Below are 15,026 nucleotides of genomic sequence, written 5' to 3'. Positions count from 1 at the left end.
ATTTCTAAAACCTAACAAAGAGACCAGGAGTGTCACATGATTGCATGATGTGATATGATTTACCTTTGTATACTTCCTGTAGGTAGTCACACATTTAAAGACATAGAAGACCTTACTTGATATGCTTCCAAGAGAAAATGCAGTTAATGTTGGTTTTATGATTTGTGTGTGACTGTAAATTATGTATTTGTTGAAGCAAATTCTTCTCATTATATTGTGAGGTATGCTATTATCTCAGTGTAAAATGTCACCTCCAGCAATGCCCAGGTGATGAATGTGAGTAATAGCACTGGGATTTTTGTTCTGTGCTGTTCTGTGAGAATGAGCTGAGGCAGGGGCTGGTACCTTTTACGAATTAATACATCTCAGCAGTAATGTGGATTGTACAGTGGGCATTTTCATTTCTATGTGTATGGAAGCAGAATTTTAACAAGGGCGTTAAACTTTTTTTAACTAAGCCTATGTCTGTTTAAAGTTAGTAAAGTGCTGCTTTCAGAAATTAAAGTTCTTTATTATGTGATTTCCGTGGTAGAACCTACTGTCCCTCCTCTCAGCAGCAATGTTTTGGTTTCGAGTAAACTCCTTGGAAATGTATAGTGGTATCGATTCCCTGGCCCTGGATTGAAGGATTGAAAATCCTCAAAGTCAGCCCGATGGGCCTCAAAATCAGCAGTCTAACACGAACTAAAAGGGTACATGGAAACTAAGGGAAAATAGCTTTAAAACTAAAGCGAGGAGGCACTTCTTCACATGAAAGGTGGTGGGGTTGTAGATCAGGCTACCCAGGCATGTTGCTGAGGCAGATGACCTGGCGTGAAGAAATAACTGAAGTGGATCTTCAGATGAATCAGCTTCTAAGAACCAAAACCTGCTGCAAGGGCAGAATGGTCTCCACTCGCTTGCCGATTTTCTTATGTTCTCATGATTGTGGCCATACTGTAGCAACTTCAGGAGGTACGGCTTCAAGTCATTTGTAAAATCGAAGAAGAATTCTTCCTGGCTTTAATAAATGCTGTTCAGATTTTTAGCTTCTTATAATGTTATAATGTGTTTTTTGTCTTTAAGTTGTAGGGTGCCTTAAAAAACAACGACCTCAGCAACAATATAACAAAAGTGCTGCAATGACTTTAAACTTTCTTGTTGGTTACAGGCTAGAGAAAAAATACTGGGACCAGAGATGCCATCTAATAAGTACTCCTCAACCATCATGGCAAGCGACAAGATGACCGCAACAGTAAGTCAGGTTTCCAAGTGTCTGGTATTTACTTCTGCAGTTCCAAGCTCTGGATTGTTTTGATGAAATTTAGTGACGGCTTCCGTTCTTTGTGGCAGACTCATTATTATAGATTTGGTTTGGCAATTTTTTCAATGACGTGAAGAGTTGTAAGCAACTCAGTGCTAGGTGGCTTCTGTTTTGGCCATTCTGCTTTAAAATAAATCAGAAGAGCTGTCAGGTTATGTAAAATATGCCACAGGAGTAAAAAAATGTGATCTTTGTGGCTTCCACACGACAGAAGAAGAGTTCCATCAGTTTGCAGTACATGCTATGTGAAAATACTGCAGGACTGAAAACAAGATTTTACAGCTCGATAAAAGTGTCTCCCCTTTCCTCCTCCTCTCTTCACTTGGTACTTCCTGTCCCTCTCTTTCTTACAGTACTTTTTTCTTCTCCTTTCCCTTCCCCCTGCCTGGAGACTTCACCGGCACACTCTTGCTGACTGACACTTGTAGCATGCGGAGTCGAGACCCCTCTTGTCTGATCACTTCGCCTGTGGCATTTCTGTAACTTAGCAGTTTCACCTCCAGTAGGGGCAATCGCAAAGTGTTCGTTTCCGTCTGTCTCGGAACTTGGAAGGGCAGCTGCTGAACTTGACAGAAAGCAACAGCAATGGCTCTTAAGGTGCACTTGCAGAAATGGAATGTATTTTGGATAAATGTGAACCGCATATAATTTAACCCTTGATTTCCAGCCAACTTGTTCTGGGTTTAGAACTGCTTGGGATTTTCCTGGTCAGGGTGTGCAAAAGATTCCCTGCTCATTGTTCACAACGTTTGTTATTTACTGTATCTTTGTCTTCTATTATCACTAGATGTTTAAGTAGGGGATCTGAAGATTTGAAAATGACTGTGCGTGGATATTTGAACACATGAGCAAAAAGCACATTGCGGTGTGTGATGTAAGCCAGCACCCCTCCTCCCCCCCCCACACACACACACTTTATTTCAAACATACAATAGTCATAAGGAATGTATAGGCTCAAGATCTGCAGTTCTTAAGAACTCCATTGTTTGTGTGCTGCGTACTTAAGCGCACAAAGCTCCATACATTGACTGCCTCCTGCACTCTGAAATACTGTAAAGGAATCTAGGCCACACAGAAAAAGCCCAAATTCGAATGACAGCGAACACTTTTGGTAAAAAATGCAACCTGTATTAGACACTAGATTTTTTAAAAAGACTTGTGTGAGGAAATGTCAACAATTCAGCTACAGTCCAGATTTCCATGCTGGAATTCTAAAACTTGCAAATGTGAACACGTAGTGTGTGTCAATATACACAGGGGGCTTTCAAAGGGATGGTATAGGAAAGCAAAGGAGGGAGAAATACTCTTTCTAAGTGCAGCCTGATCAGCAGCAGCTACTGTACCTGAGGCAGAATTACAGGTCCCATGTTCAGGTTTACAGAAAAAAAAACATTAAATAAACAAGCCAGGGCATGAGAACGAAACACACTAGTTTCATCCTTGTCAATTAATAACATCAACAGCGGATTTTCTTTCTGTCAGCCACGTGAAGTGCTGGACTTAATTCACTGATTCACAGAAGTATTTTAACAGTTCTCGCTACTGTGTGTGAGAAACCACAAAACGTTCTTCAGTGTGACATTTTACAGTTCCTTTGCATTATGTGTACCTACCACTGCAGTCTGTAGGATTCCCTGAGAATGTACTGTTTTGAAATAATGCATTTGATATAATAAATTATATTGGATAGTACTGAAGAAAAACAATGGTGCTAACCTCAGCACTATCTAAGGATGAACCAGCTGAAGGGTGTGTTCCATAAATCCTGTTAGCAAAGTAATTTGTTTATACCCTCAATATCTTTTTTCTTAGTACTTTCGCTGTTGTGTTTGGAATGTCAGGCTGTGCTGATCAGGAATGCATGGTAATGGTAGCAGAGACTCAGTGTTTGTTTCATCAAGAGGTGTACAATTATACTCCTAGGAATTCCTTCGCTTCTCACACTGAAATCTGAGTGAAACAGGACAAGCTTGAAAGACAGTTGCAGAAATCCGGTTGAATCCCCAAATGTGTGAGGCTTGACGAGTTTGGCTTTGTCGCAGATTGCGTAACTTGGGACCGTTCTGATTGTGACCCTTTTTGGAATGTAGCACGAACTGCACTGGGAGGTGTTTTTAAGAGGAACAGTTTGAGCTCTTGCACACCTTAGCACCGTGTTGTACTGGAACGGTGGCGAAGGCTGATCACTTTGCATTGTGAAAATTGTGGGTTTCCTGAAAACCATGCATGGCGCTGGTCTGTACAGAAAAGTATTAGACTTCAAACTTTGCTCACAAAACAAGAAGATAAAATTAATCTGTAATCCACAGATATAGTGATGCAGTCATCCTGTTGAAAGGAATGTATTACTCAGTATAGAGCTTCATTGCTGCTTTGATTGATCTGGAGTGATGAAGATCTTGGGTACATTTTGGGGACAAAAGTGGCTGAAAAGAGTACATTACAGTATGTTCACATAATTTTGACTGTAACATAGTAACATTGCACTGCTTTTAACAAAAGAAGGAAACTGTGCAGGCAAAATTAAGCAGGTTAACTTTTATTGTTAAAAGGATTTTTATTTTTTTGTTCAGTTCAAATTAGATTAGCACTTAAAATGACATACTCTTTGTTTAAACATTGTGTTCGCAAAAACATACCAGGTTCTCAGTGATGTTCCTGGGTTCCCACCTCTAATCAGCATTCTTACAGAAACCACTGAAGTTTCTCCTTTCACTGGTATGCATTTATACAGCATCTTCATTAGAATGATGAAGGTCAGCCATGTTTATCCTTTGTACTGTGGACCCAGTTCTGTGATCTTTCTCATCACAAATTCTTGTGATGAACTAAACACTCTTCAGAACAAACTTAATTTTTTTCATGTTTGCAATAATTGCAAACTGTTTGTACTGTAGACACAGTCCCATAGGGTAAATGTGGATATGAGCAAATGTTGTCTGAGTGATGCACTGTTGGAGTGCGAGCAGTTCCTATGAAGTTTTAAAGATTCTTTGAAGGTGATGGATAAAGCTTAAGTATGGAAAAACCCCTCAAATACAATGTTGTAGTTTGTGTTGGCCACATACCAGGTGACACCCTGTCTTATTCTTCTGTTAAATATGTCGTTTCACTTGGGTTTGGTCCAATAGTTTTGTCATCTTAGCAAGAATGGATACACAGCTTTCAGAGTCAGCTGTCCTCTCTGGGAAATCAGCACTGCTCCTTTAAAGTCAGTGACACAGAATTGCAATGCCATATTGTGGACATAATTTTATTCACAAGTGGTTCAGAGCTTGCTGTCTGATATCTCAAAACGGGAAGTATAATACAATAGTCTTTTTGGCATTATTTATTTCTTTATTTCTGTCAAATGAGAGCAGATTCTGTTCTCTTGTTTACAGCGGTGACCTGGTGACCCTTTTACACAGTTGGGTATTTGCTGGAGTAATATGTGTGTCTTGAGGGTATAACAACAGCATCTCACCTGGGACTTGAACCCATCGAAGGCCCAGAGACCTAATTGCTGCCTAGTCTTTACAACACCCTGCAAATTTTGCAGTAGATTAACATACATGCAACTTTCCAAATCATGTATAGTTATCTGGATTTTTTGGCAGGTGTTATTTTCTACCTTTTGTTGCGTCTTTGAGAGCTTGCGATACCTGATCATTATCCACTGGCCTTGTAAAAGGTCTTAAGCTCTCCTGAAAGGAACTACCAAGCATCTTCTTAACTTCTTGAAACAGGATCAAAGACCAGATCTGTAGCCTCTTTTCTGGGCTGTAATCGCTGCTGCAGAAGGCACTGAAAAGGCTTAGCCACACGGATGACGTGTGCTTTGGGATCTGACTGCCCTTATTTTCTGCTTCACAAAGACTGCAGCAAGGTCCAGTGGGCCTCTTTGAAAATAAAGCAACACAAAGAGCCCCGAATGAATGACCTCCAACTCCCCCCCAAAAAAACCCAGAATCCCTGCCGGGCTTGAATTGTGAAGTATAGGACATGGGCCCTAAGAAAAAGCATAAAATGGCGGGTTACTTCTGTGTTCTCCTTCGTGCAAGTCAGAAAGAGCCACGGTTCTGCTGGTATCCACCTCATAAAAGAACAATCCAACGGTGTTTTCAGTAAGAGGTTATTAAACACTTTAACGTTTAACGATTGACGTTTTGGGCACTGCTGGAGCTGTCACGATTAAAAGATGAATGGGCAGAAACACATTCATATCCCTGAAAGCAAAAAGACTGGACACCCCTAACTAGGTAGCGGTAAGAATCGTTTCCTTTTTGGAACAGGGAAAGACTTGAGATCGTGTCTGTGGCTGTGTCGCACAACCAGGACTCTTCTAACATTGGCCAAAAATAATCCTGAAATCCAGTGCAACTGTGTAGAATCATGCACATGTGTAATCTCATCGTTATAGGTTGGTTAAGTCCTCTATAAGAAAGTCTATGACACCATCCAACAATTTGTGATATCAAGCAGTCAGCTTCTGCATGTCTTCAGTTTCAGCTTGAGAATTGCAGTCTAATGACCTTTCCCCTGAGGGGCTTTGTGGGGCTGATGTATCCTGATATATCACTGAAACTGGCTTTCGGATCCTGCTGTGAAAGACTCAGGGCTGGGAGCCGGCTGGAATTCCCCTTGATGTGCAGGGTCTCCCTGTTCTCGTCTCTGCTGCCCTGTATTGTAATGCGCTCGGAGCCACAGCAGGGATTGGCGAGCCCCGGCACCACGACCGCCTCAGCTCTCTAATGAGCTGACCTGAGCACCAAGTCACTAGGGGCAGCTGCTGTGCAGCAGAAATGCCCTGTTTCAAGTCCACCCATCAGTCATAATGGATAGATGTCATTCTGAGTCATGAATTCATGCAAATATTCCAGAAATCTGTTCATTCTAGGAAGAGGCAAGACAAGACGCTCTCCTAGCTCTGAGAGTTCGTACCAGATAAAGGTGCTCTATAGAAATCGGTGTTAAAAGAGCCAACTAGAGCCTGAGTTCAGTGGGAAAGCTTTCCCTGGAACAGCGTTTTACATTTCTGGGACTTAAAGAGTGTTGTTAATGGTACCAGTACTTATGGGGTATTTGTAATGGTACTACTGATATTTGTACCACGTAATTCAATTAAAAATCCAGTTTTATAGAAAGGAGATAATTTCTTTAAATTAAGAACAAAGGACATATGTCAAATTGGGCTATGCACTGATACATTCGGTCAGAGCTCGTGGGGAACTGTTGTCTGCCTTCACTCTCCCAGCCAGGCAGCGGTGAGGGAAAATGGGAGTAGCTACATCTGCTGGGGTCACGTTCGGGCTCATATGAGCAAATACAAATGGCCTTGGCCGTAATTCAAGCGTGCATATCATGTGCAATCGCATTGGCGGAGTGCCTATACACTGCATTTTGGCTTAATACATGGTGGGGAGACAGAATGAGGTAGAGGCATCAGGAGTTCCATAATCTGCAGTGCACACAGCTTCTGCCTGTATCTCTGGGACTGAGGAACAATGGGGTAGTGCCCGTTTGGCACATCAAATTTGTTGTGTACGTGTCAGAATTCCTTTGTGGAATGAAGCAAATTGTTCTTTCTTCTTGATCACTGCTAGGAGAGAGGAGATTGACAGGTTGCTGCATATGGCTTCTCTAAATGAATATCTGAGCATAGGGAAATTGTCATAAATTCATGGTTTTCATCTAAGAATGTGATGGATTTTGAATCGGAGCCAGTAACCTTGGCTCCTTTGTCGAGGTTTGTTGAGTGTGCTGCTCTGAGCGCAGGGGATTTTTCTTGAGGAACTTAACGGAAGCTCAGTTTCAGACCACTGGTAACCTATTACCAAAATACAACAAGCTGTCCTTTCTTAGTACTTGATTGTGGATGTCTCCCATTTTTTAAAGGCATCTTTCAGCTGACACCCATTGCTTATTTGTGTTGAGAGCTGGTTTTACCTCCTACTGAACAGAAGGGGTAGCTCAGTTAATGAAATAACCCGACTGCACAGGAAATTGACCATGTAATGAGGAACAACTGTCCATGTGCTGGACACAATTACAGCCCCAAATTATACATGTATTATACAGGGAATAAATCACAGCTGAGTCTAATTTGTATCATCTTGTTTTAGTAAATTTCCCTTTTGTATGTTGCACAGCTTTTCCTCTGCAATTTTGATAACCTCATTTTTATTTTACAAGTTTTCTGCTGGTATGCTTCCAAATCTAGAACAGGGAACCATAATTCAGGTAACTCTAGCTGCGTTCCTTGGGACCTCTCTGACTTAGATGAAAGGAATGCATTATCTCATCTCCAAAGTGATCATACCGTGATGAAGTGCTGGAGGAAAGGCGTAGCCCTTTTAATACCAGGTCTGTTGCAAGGGTAACTGGTAGGAAATAAGGCAAGAGACTCCATCTTACTCTCCTAATCCTTGCACTGTTATAACTCAACAGATGTGTGCAATGTCTTGGGAGATCCCAGACACAGCTTGCTTATGATATGAAGGAGGATCATGATCTCCCGACAAACCAAAGACAGCAACCGCCAGGAAATACAGAGTGTCTTGTATTTTTGCAGTTTAGTACCCAGGATTCAAAAGTAGGTTCATGCTTAATTCTGGATCTTCATTAAAAATAAAAACGGAAGCTAGTTCTTCTTTAATCAGCAGCATGAAAACAATACTACCGCCTTGTATTTAGATCTCGGAATCTTGGGAAGGCTAGGCCTGATTGGAACTGGGATGAAGTGTAAGGAAAACCAGGCTGCTGCTGTTGGAAAAATCTTTCAGCTTCCCCATCACAGACAGTCAAGAGTCTGTCTGCAGTCCATGAGAGGAGGACACAGAGATGCTTGGTGTATGTTTCTCAAAGCGATTAAGCTAGAACTGTGCTTTCATATTTTTCTGTTATCTATCATGCTTACGTGTGCTTAGCAGATTGATAGCATTCCGTGATCACACTCATATTCCTCTTCCCAGTTTGCCAGTCTTTTAACACAATTGGTTACTTAGTCTCATGGCTTGCGTTCCTATATAAACCCATATAGAGTAACATACTGTAGTATGCTTTGTGCCCAGCATTCTTCCATTCCGGTTCCAACCACTCCTGGATCTCCATCCTATAAAATACTGCAGCATCAGCAGAAAGACGCATGTACAACCTTTGCAAAAACCCCATCAACAGTGCTGTAAGTGGTTCTGGTTGACCAGTAGGTGGCACTCTTTCTTCTGGATCAGATTTCCTGAACCACTGCCGCAGTGTGGTGACTGGGGAAACTGGGCTTTGGGCAAGTACTTGTACCATATTTCGGATGAGATGTTCAAATAACTAACTGGCCTCCCGAAAATCGCCTCCTCGTTTCAGCTGGTTAAGCAGTTTCGACCTGATCTGCTGTGGAGCTGCAGGTGCAGAGTGGGTGCCAGGATACCACCGAGCACGGGCTGCATGGAGTGGGTCCCTGTTATTAGTCAAGCACTTTGGCATCCTTTGGGTTGAAAAGGGCTGGACAACTTATACTTTCCAACTGAGCAGACTGCACTAGCGATTGGAGCTAAATGTAGACATCGGGTAGTAAAATCATTTCGTCTAGATCACACATCAGGATCACAACTGCTGCATCTGCAGTTGCTGGTTGTGTCACAAAAATACCGAAATAATTCTTAACTGTTTTTTGGAAGGCATAATACCATATGTGCTTAACCGGACTTATCCTCTTCTGGAAAATACACCCACTGGTTATTCCGTGAATCTGTGGTTTTATCGATGTTCTGTTCTCTGGGAGACTTTCTTTTTTTTATTATTCTTTGAAAAACCATTGCATTTCCCGGCATTGTAGAGCTGGAGAGACGCTCAAAGGGCTGTCAGTGGGGCCCTCCTAATCCCTCTAATGAGAAAGACCTTTAACTACTCACTCACGCCTGGTGTACCAGGAGCCCTGGGGTGTCCTCTCACTTAGGGATAAATGTAGCCTCCCACAGACTGCCCGACTGCTGCACAGGCACACAGTGCACTGCCACAGGACTAGGAAGAGGGAACCAAATACAGATTTGTGTATATAGTATCCAAATGTAGCAGCATTGTGTTTGGATTTCCGGAAGATCAAGAAAGTTTTATCTGTGCGCAGTTAAATCTATTTCTTTGTGCTATCCTCTTGTAAAAGTGTGCTGTGGTGCATTGGTGTGCTCTTTTCGGTTTTACCATGATTTCACTGTTCCTTGGCATGGCTGTCACCAGTTTGTATCATCCCTTAACATACATTTCTATTCTTTACCACAATTTCACTGTACATTGCTACAATTTAATGTACTTTTAGCTTGGTAAAATGCAGAATATCTTCACAAAGGTAGGGAAAGTAATTGGTTTAGTGTTGGTTTTGTGATTCTCTTAATGTTTACCAGGATCTAGTAGGGACAGGGGCTGCATATATTAGATATCCTTTCATATCGCTAAAAGGAAATATAACTATATATATTAAATATAACTACATAAGGAAATATAACCATATAACTAAAGGAAAAGTGTTTCCTTTCTGCTCCTTTCAGCACGGAATAAATCTTTTACTTTATCCTTTCATAACTGCAAGGTTTTGTTCGAATCCACCTCTGGCTTTAAGGAGAATGGGTTTAGTTGCCTCAACCTGGATCCCATTGAGCACCATTTCACATTGAACGAGAAGATCTTAACTGGGCAAGATTAATTCAGGGGATTACCGTGCTTAGTAGTAATCGCAAGCACTGTACCAAGCTGTAACCTGTGCAGTAGAAAACTTCAAGAAGCTTAGGCAGCTAAGAAATGTTCAGTTTTCTGCAGTGTTGCAGTTCTTTTCGTCGTGGCTGTGAGGAAGGCGGGGGTTTGTTGCTGTAATCTCATGGAAGGTATTATATAAAAAAAATCATTCAGCCGGAGATGAAGAAGGATTTCCAGGGTTGGTGAGAAGGTTTCCTCTGCGTGAAATGTGGAGCTCTGGTTTCTTAGTCCAGGCTGCTGTGCCCCTTGCTCAGGAAGCCAGAGATGGTGTCACCATGGTTCAATAGGAAGGGTCCAGGCGAGTCGGACCCCTGTCCAGGTTCCTCTGAGGAGACCCTCGCACATCCAGTGTCGCTATGCTGCATCGGTACTGTAGTTCAGAACTGACAGTCACAGCCAGCTTGTGATTGCAATCATTTTGAAAGCCCCAGGGGCAGGAAACGGAGCATTTCAACACATGCTTTAAATGAGCTGTGGAGAACGTCTCGGAACCTGCCGGTATGTGGGAAATAACGTTTGTACAGGAGAGGTCGCGCAGCCTGTCGTTTGAATTGAAAGTGATGGTACAGATGGAATCACAATTCCCCCCCGAGTTCCTGTGAGGGTTCTCAAGGTGTTACGGTCTCTGCCTTCCTTCCAGAAACATGCTGGCACTGTGTGTCCTGTGAGGGACTGGTGTCCTGTGCAGGGTGTGGCTCCACCATGCATCCTGGGCAGCTGGTTGTCGTGATCCCTTCTAGGAATCAGCAGGTCTCGGATAACGGACGTGTGCATGGATGATCGTTATTGTCACTCTTTCTTCTTCCAGCTGTCGTCAGTGTTTGTTAAGAAATTGGAGAAAACGGACCTGCCTACACGGGGGGGGGTGACCCCTGGCCTTCCTGAGACAGACACAACCCCCCCCCGCCTCTCTGCCTGGAAAATAATGAGCTAAGGTCAGGGACACAATGGCCTTGTGTTCTGGAGCCTGCTCCTGGGCCTTCCAGCAGAGCTGTGCTTTCGTGTCAGGCATGAGTTCCTCTGAGGTTTCGATCTGGTGCAACTGGTTATTTAATCCAGTTAAATTTGTTCTAAAAAAAGTAAAATAGTTTTAAACCAGGTGAAGTTCTTATTTAAAAAATGCTAATACGGCTATTTGTTCATATTTCTTAATCCCTGTTGGATTTTCTAAATAAATATCAATCGATATCAAAACGCCGATTTAAATATCAATATCTGATATCGTGGTTGGGTTTGCGCCTCTTTTGAAACTTCAGAATTCTCCTCAAAAGCATTTGTTTCAAATTAGACGGGCCACGTCACAGGAATGGGAGACGAGGGAGCTAACAGCTTACAGCTAGTGACTGAGCGCTGGAGTCCGCTGCCTCTACACACTGAAGTACAATCCTGCTCGTGAGGACCATCGAAAACCCTGCTTTATACAGTTTCCTTTTCAATCCAAGCATGCATTCCTTGCCATCTGTTATTTATATACGTTGGAAATCTGAGACCCTTCTATAAAAGGAGCAGTGAACCATAGAATTCACATCAAGCCGTGTACCTCTAACAGGCCCTCAGTCAAAGGACTTTGGAGGGGGTTTTATCGCTCATATCTGCACTTTGGGTGGGAGAGCTACAGGGGTGTACGTGTCACAGTTTTTCAAACAAAATCAACTCGGGTCTGAAACGCTGTCATCATCACAACAACAAAACACCTTCGTTTTCAAGGAAGGTTAAAACACCAGGGCTCTTTGTGAAGTCTGGTCTACATCTCATGAATCAGCGACCTTTCCAAGCCAGTCGCATCCCGAGAGAGCTGTCTGGAGACAGCGGAGTGCGGGAGCTGTTGTCACACTGGGATGCCCTAGGACTGTCTGCAGAAAGCTGTCCCCCTCTCCAGAACTGGAGGAACACTCAGTGGGCAGTCAGGGGTGGAAGGTGGGGGTTTAGGATAGAAGAGAGGCAGGGCCAGGGAGAGGGAGGGAAAATAACCAGCCGAACACGATCCGTCAGAGAATGCAAGGCGAGAGTGAGTGTGTGTGAGACAGGATAGGCTAGTTTGGATAAGAAATATAAGAAAGTGCCCATTTATCTCCTGGCTTTTCATTTTTATTTCTGTTTTTCTGCTTGTACCAAAACCAAGGACCAAGTGTTATTATAACAATACAGAAATTATAACATACAATCAAAGAAGAAACTATACTTTGTGCAACACAATTGCATATTTTGGCAAGTAAACATACACTCAAATTCTGCATCCAGTAGATGCAAAGCCAGACTGAATTTTCTAAACATTAGAGGGGTTTGTTGATACCTGGATATGTAGTTAAGACTCTTTCTGGACCTGGCCTTCTGTGGCAGAGAAAAAGTAAAAAGGTTCAGCATTATCTGTCTCCTACTGCATCATGATTATCTGATCATCTTGGCTTTCAATGTTTTCAAGTGAAAGATGTTTGGCAATGATGCACTTGATACTGGTTCTGCATTTTCTATACCGGTTCTGCATTTTCTAAACTGGTCATTTTATTTATTGTTTCATTTTTTTCCAAAACGAGGAGGATGTCAGAAATAAATGCTGCAGTTTGATTTTTAATGGAAAGTTCCGTGTTGAACTGAGTTGTTCACTGAAGCATACTTAAAGAAGGTACATCACAATGAATGGTGGAGATAAAAGGTACAAGGGTTTGTTCATTTTGGCAGCAATTTGTAGAAGACTGATAAAGGCACACATGGAGGCTTTAACACAGTGTTGGGGTGTAGTTGTTTTTTCTTGTATGCTGTAGCTGGACTATCAATTATAAGAGGTACCTGGTGATTCTCTAGACCAGCAGTTTCCCTTTCAGTTTCCAGATGTTCTGCTTTTAGATGTATTTTTTTCTGCTTCATTATATTTGAAAATCCAACAGAATAACAAATAATCTGCACTCAGGAAACACTGGCAACGTAGACACCTTACATGATATGAAATTGCTGTTCATGCATTGCAGTGTGTGTGCAGATAATGAGGAATTTAACAAGATGGCTGGTTCTGTTTTGCTGGCTTCAAAGACGGGTTTTCAGACTGGAGCGATGACAGCTGTAGCCTTAAATTAGATTCCATGCCGCATTGTTCCCTTCTGCGGAAACCCTGTTGTAGCTCTGTGGAGCACCAGGGGTCTGTGGACTTCAATGTGAGCACCGCTGGTCTAGACCTCAAAAAAGCCTCTTGTGAGAAAGGAGACAAAGAGCCTCCTAATTCATTTCCCAAGGTGGGACAACAGATGGAGCACAGTGAACATCGGTGAAGCTACAGTATAGAGGTAAGATGAGTTTCAATACTGCCTGACATTCTGATGCTCTTTCCAGGCTGCGGTGAACAGTGATGTAGCCATGGATGGACTCTCTGAGAAAGACAGTGGCCTGGAACTCACTAATGGCCATCTTGGAAGCAGCCCACTAACAGCCTCAGAGCCCCCTTCTCCTCTGAGCCCCAAGCAGAATGGGGGTTCCATTTCTCCGGGTAAGTTATGTTTAAAGTTACTTTAATTAGATGTCAACTGTCGCTTGAATTTGAGGAGGTAGACATGGATTAGAGAGGCGTGCCAAAGGTGCATACTTTATTGATTTGAATGCTCTTTAATCAAGAGTTTTAATCAATTCCCATTACAGCTAGGAAGCTGATGTAGCCGGGTTCGAGATGTTTTTTTATTTTTGGTGGGGTTCTGTGATAGAAAGCTGTTATCAGCTGTTTGTAAGGCATCTCTGGAAAGACAGTGTGTGTAATATCTGCATAGTGTTGTGAGTATGGACTAAAAAGTAAAGTAAAAAAAAATACTGACAAACCTACACACTTACAGGTGAAGGTGATTTCACTGATACATGATGCCAGCCATACTTTGATTAATCTCTTATCTTTAGAAGTTTCAAGATAAAAACAGTCAACATGAAAACTAATGAAAAGGTTGGCCTCAACGTCAATTATATAGCACATTTATTATGTGTTTTTGAAAACTATCAAGTCAAGGATGCTCATCAATCATGAGTTGTGAACATCTGAAATAGGTGAGAGTTGGAATATGGAAACGGGAACATCCTTAGATAAGAGTTGTTTGAGGATTGCGGACCACAGTAATACTGTAAACCTGCTATTATATCAACACGAAATCCAATTTTTTTAATGCAGATGTTGTAAAGGGATAGTTCCAAACAGGATAAAAGAAATACGTTTTTCTGAGTGAAACAATAAACCCCAAATAATCTTTAATTATAATAAAGAAGTAGTCATCTCTTGCTCTTGAATTGAAATCGCGCATTGTTCATTGTGATGAATTAGGTGCAGGCTGCTCAGGAGTGTGTGTCATTGGTCGCCTTGTTTAACTGGCCTGTGTCATCTGTCCATGACAGAGATCAACATGGACAAGCCATCCAGCTGCAAGAAGAGGCTGAGGAAGAATTCTGAGCTGGAAGACGAAAGCGCATGGGATTCTTCTTACAGTGAGGTACAGCCCTTAACTTACAGTAGAATTGCAGACCTAGTTTTTGTGTTCATCTTCAAAAAGATTCTGAAATCACATTTTTGTTACCCTCAATGAAGTGGGCTTCATTGGCTCACATAGATTCTGCAGCTTTGTAGCTCCTTATAAGAGAGTTAGCGGAGGATGAGAAGGGTGCGTTGCTTATTGATGACACAGACAGCTCTCGAGTGCCCCGTCAGTCCCTGGTGTCTTGTTACATGACAAACTGAGGTGCCCTGCGTGACCCAAGTCCACAGCTAGTATTCGCCCAGCTTTGTGCCACTGCTTGAGAAGTCCCAGGCTCCCCTCACCAGGCAACATTTTTAAATCTGATTTCTTTTTTTTTTTTACAAAATGAATGGTTCAAGTATTATCTGAGAAGGATTACCTGATGTGGGTTGATGGCATGAATTATTGCTCATGTACAAGGAGGAAGTTGCGTCAGCATGCGTAGGCTGCCAAGGAACAAGTGTATTCCATGCTAAAAAGAAAAGAAACACAACGTCTTCTTCACACCCCAAGAAGGCTCC

The 15,026-nt window shown here is 42.3% G+C and overlaps 1 protein-coding gene across 6 annotated transcripts in view; it reads left to right on the top strand.

Moving 5' to 3' along the window:
• The window catches only part of dnmt3bb.1 (DNA (cytosine-5-)-methyltransferase 3 beta, duplicate b.1), a 45,460-nt gene that overhangs the window by 5,939 nt on the left and 24,495 nt on the right, over positions 1 to 15,026 (top strand). For 4 of the 6 annotated variants that reach the window (XM_088607761.1, XM_088607760.1, XM_088607763.1 and 1 more), the window contains 3 exons: positions 1,151 to 1,234; positions 13,349 to 13,502; positions 14,387 to 14,481. In XM_088607761.1, coding sequence (XP_088463887.1) covers positions 1,178 to 1,234; positions 13,349 to 13,502; positions 14,387 to 14,481 — 306 coding nt within the window. In that variant the 5' untranslated portion in view covers positions 1,151 to 1,177. Of the gene's footprint in view, positions 1 to 1,150; positions 1,235 to 12,586; positions 12,678 to 13,348; positions 13,503 to 14,386; positions 14,482 to 15,026 lie in introns of those variants that run through there. The other 2 variants (XM_088607765.1, XM_088607764.1) reach the window with 2 other exon arrangements.

This window comes from Lepisosteus platostomus, chromosome 15 (genome assembly GCF_059453375.1).
Source record: "Lepisosteus platostomus isolate fLepPlt1 chromosome 15, fLepPlt1.hap1, whole genome shotgun sequence".
NCBI classification, from domain to species: Eukaryota; Metazoa; Chordata; class Actinopteri; order Semionotiformes; family Lepisosteidae; genus Lepisosteus; species Lepisosteus platostomus.
The sequence above is the reverse complement of the archived record's forward strand: the minus strand, read 5'-3'. Positions and strand labels throughout refer to the sequence as shown.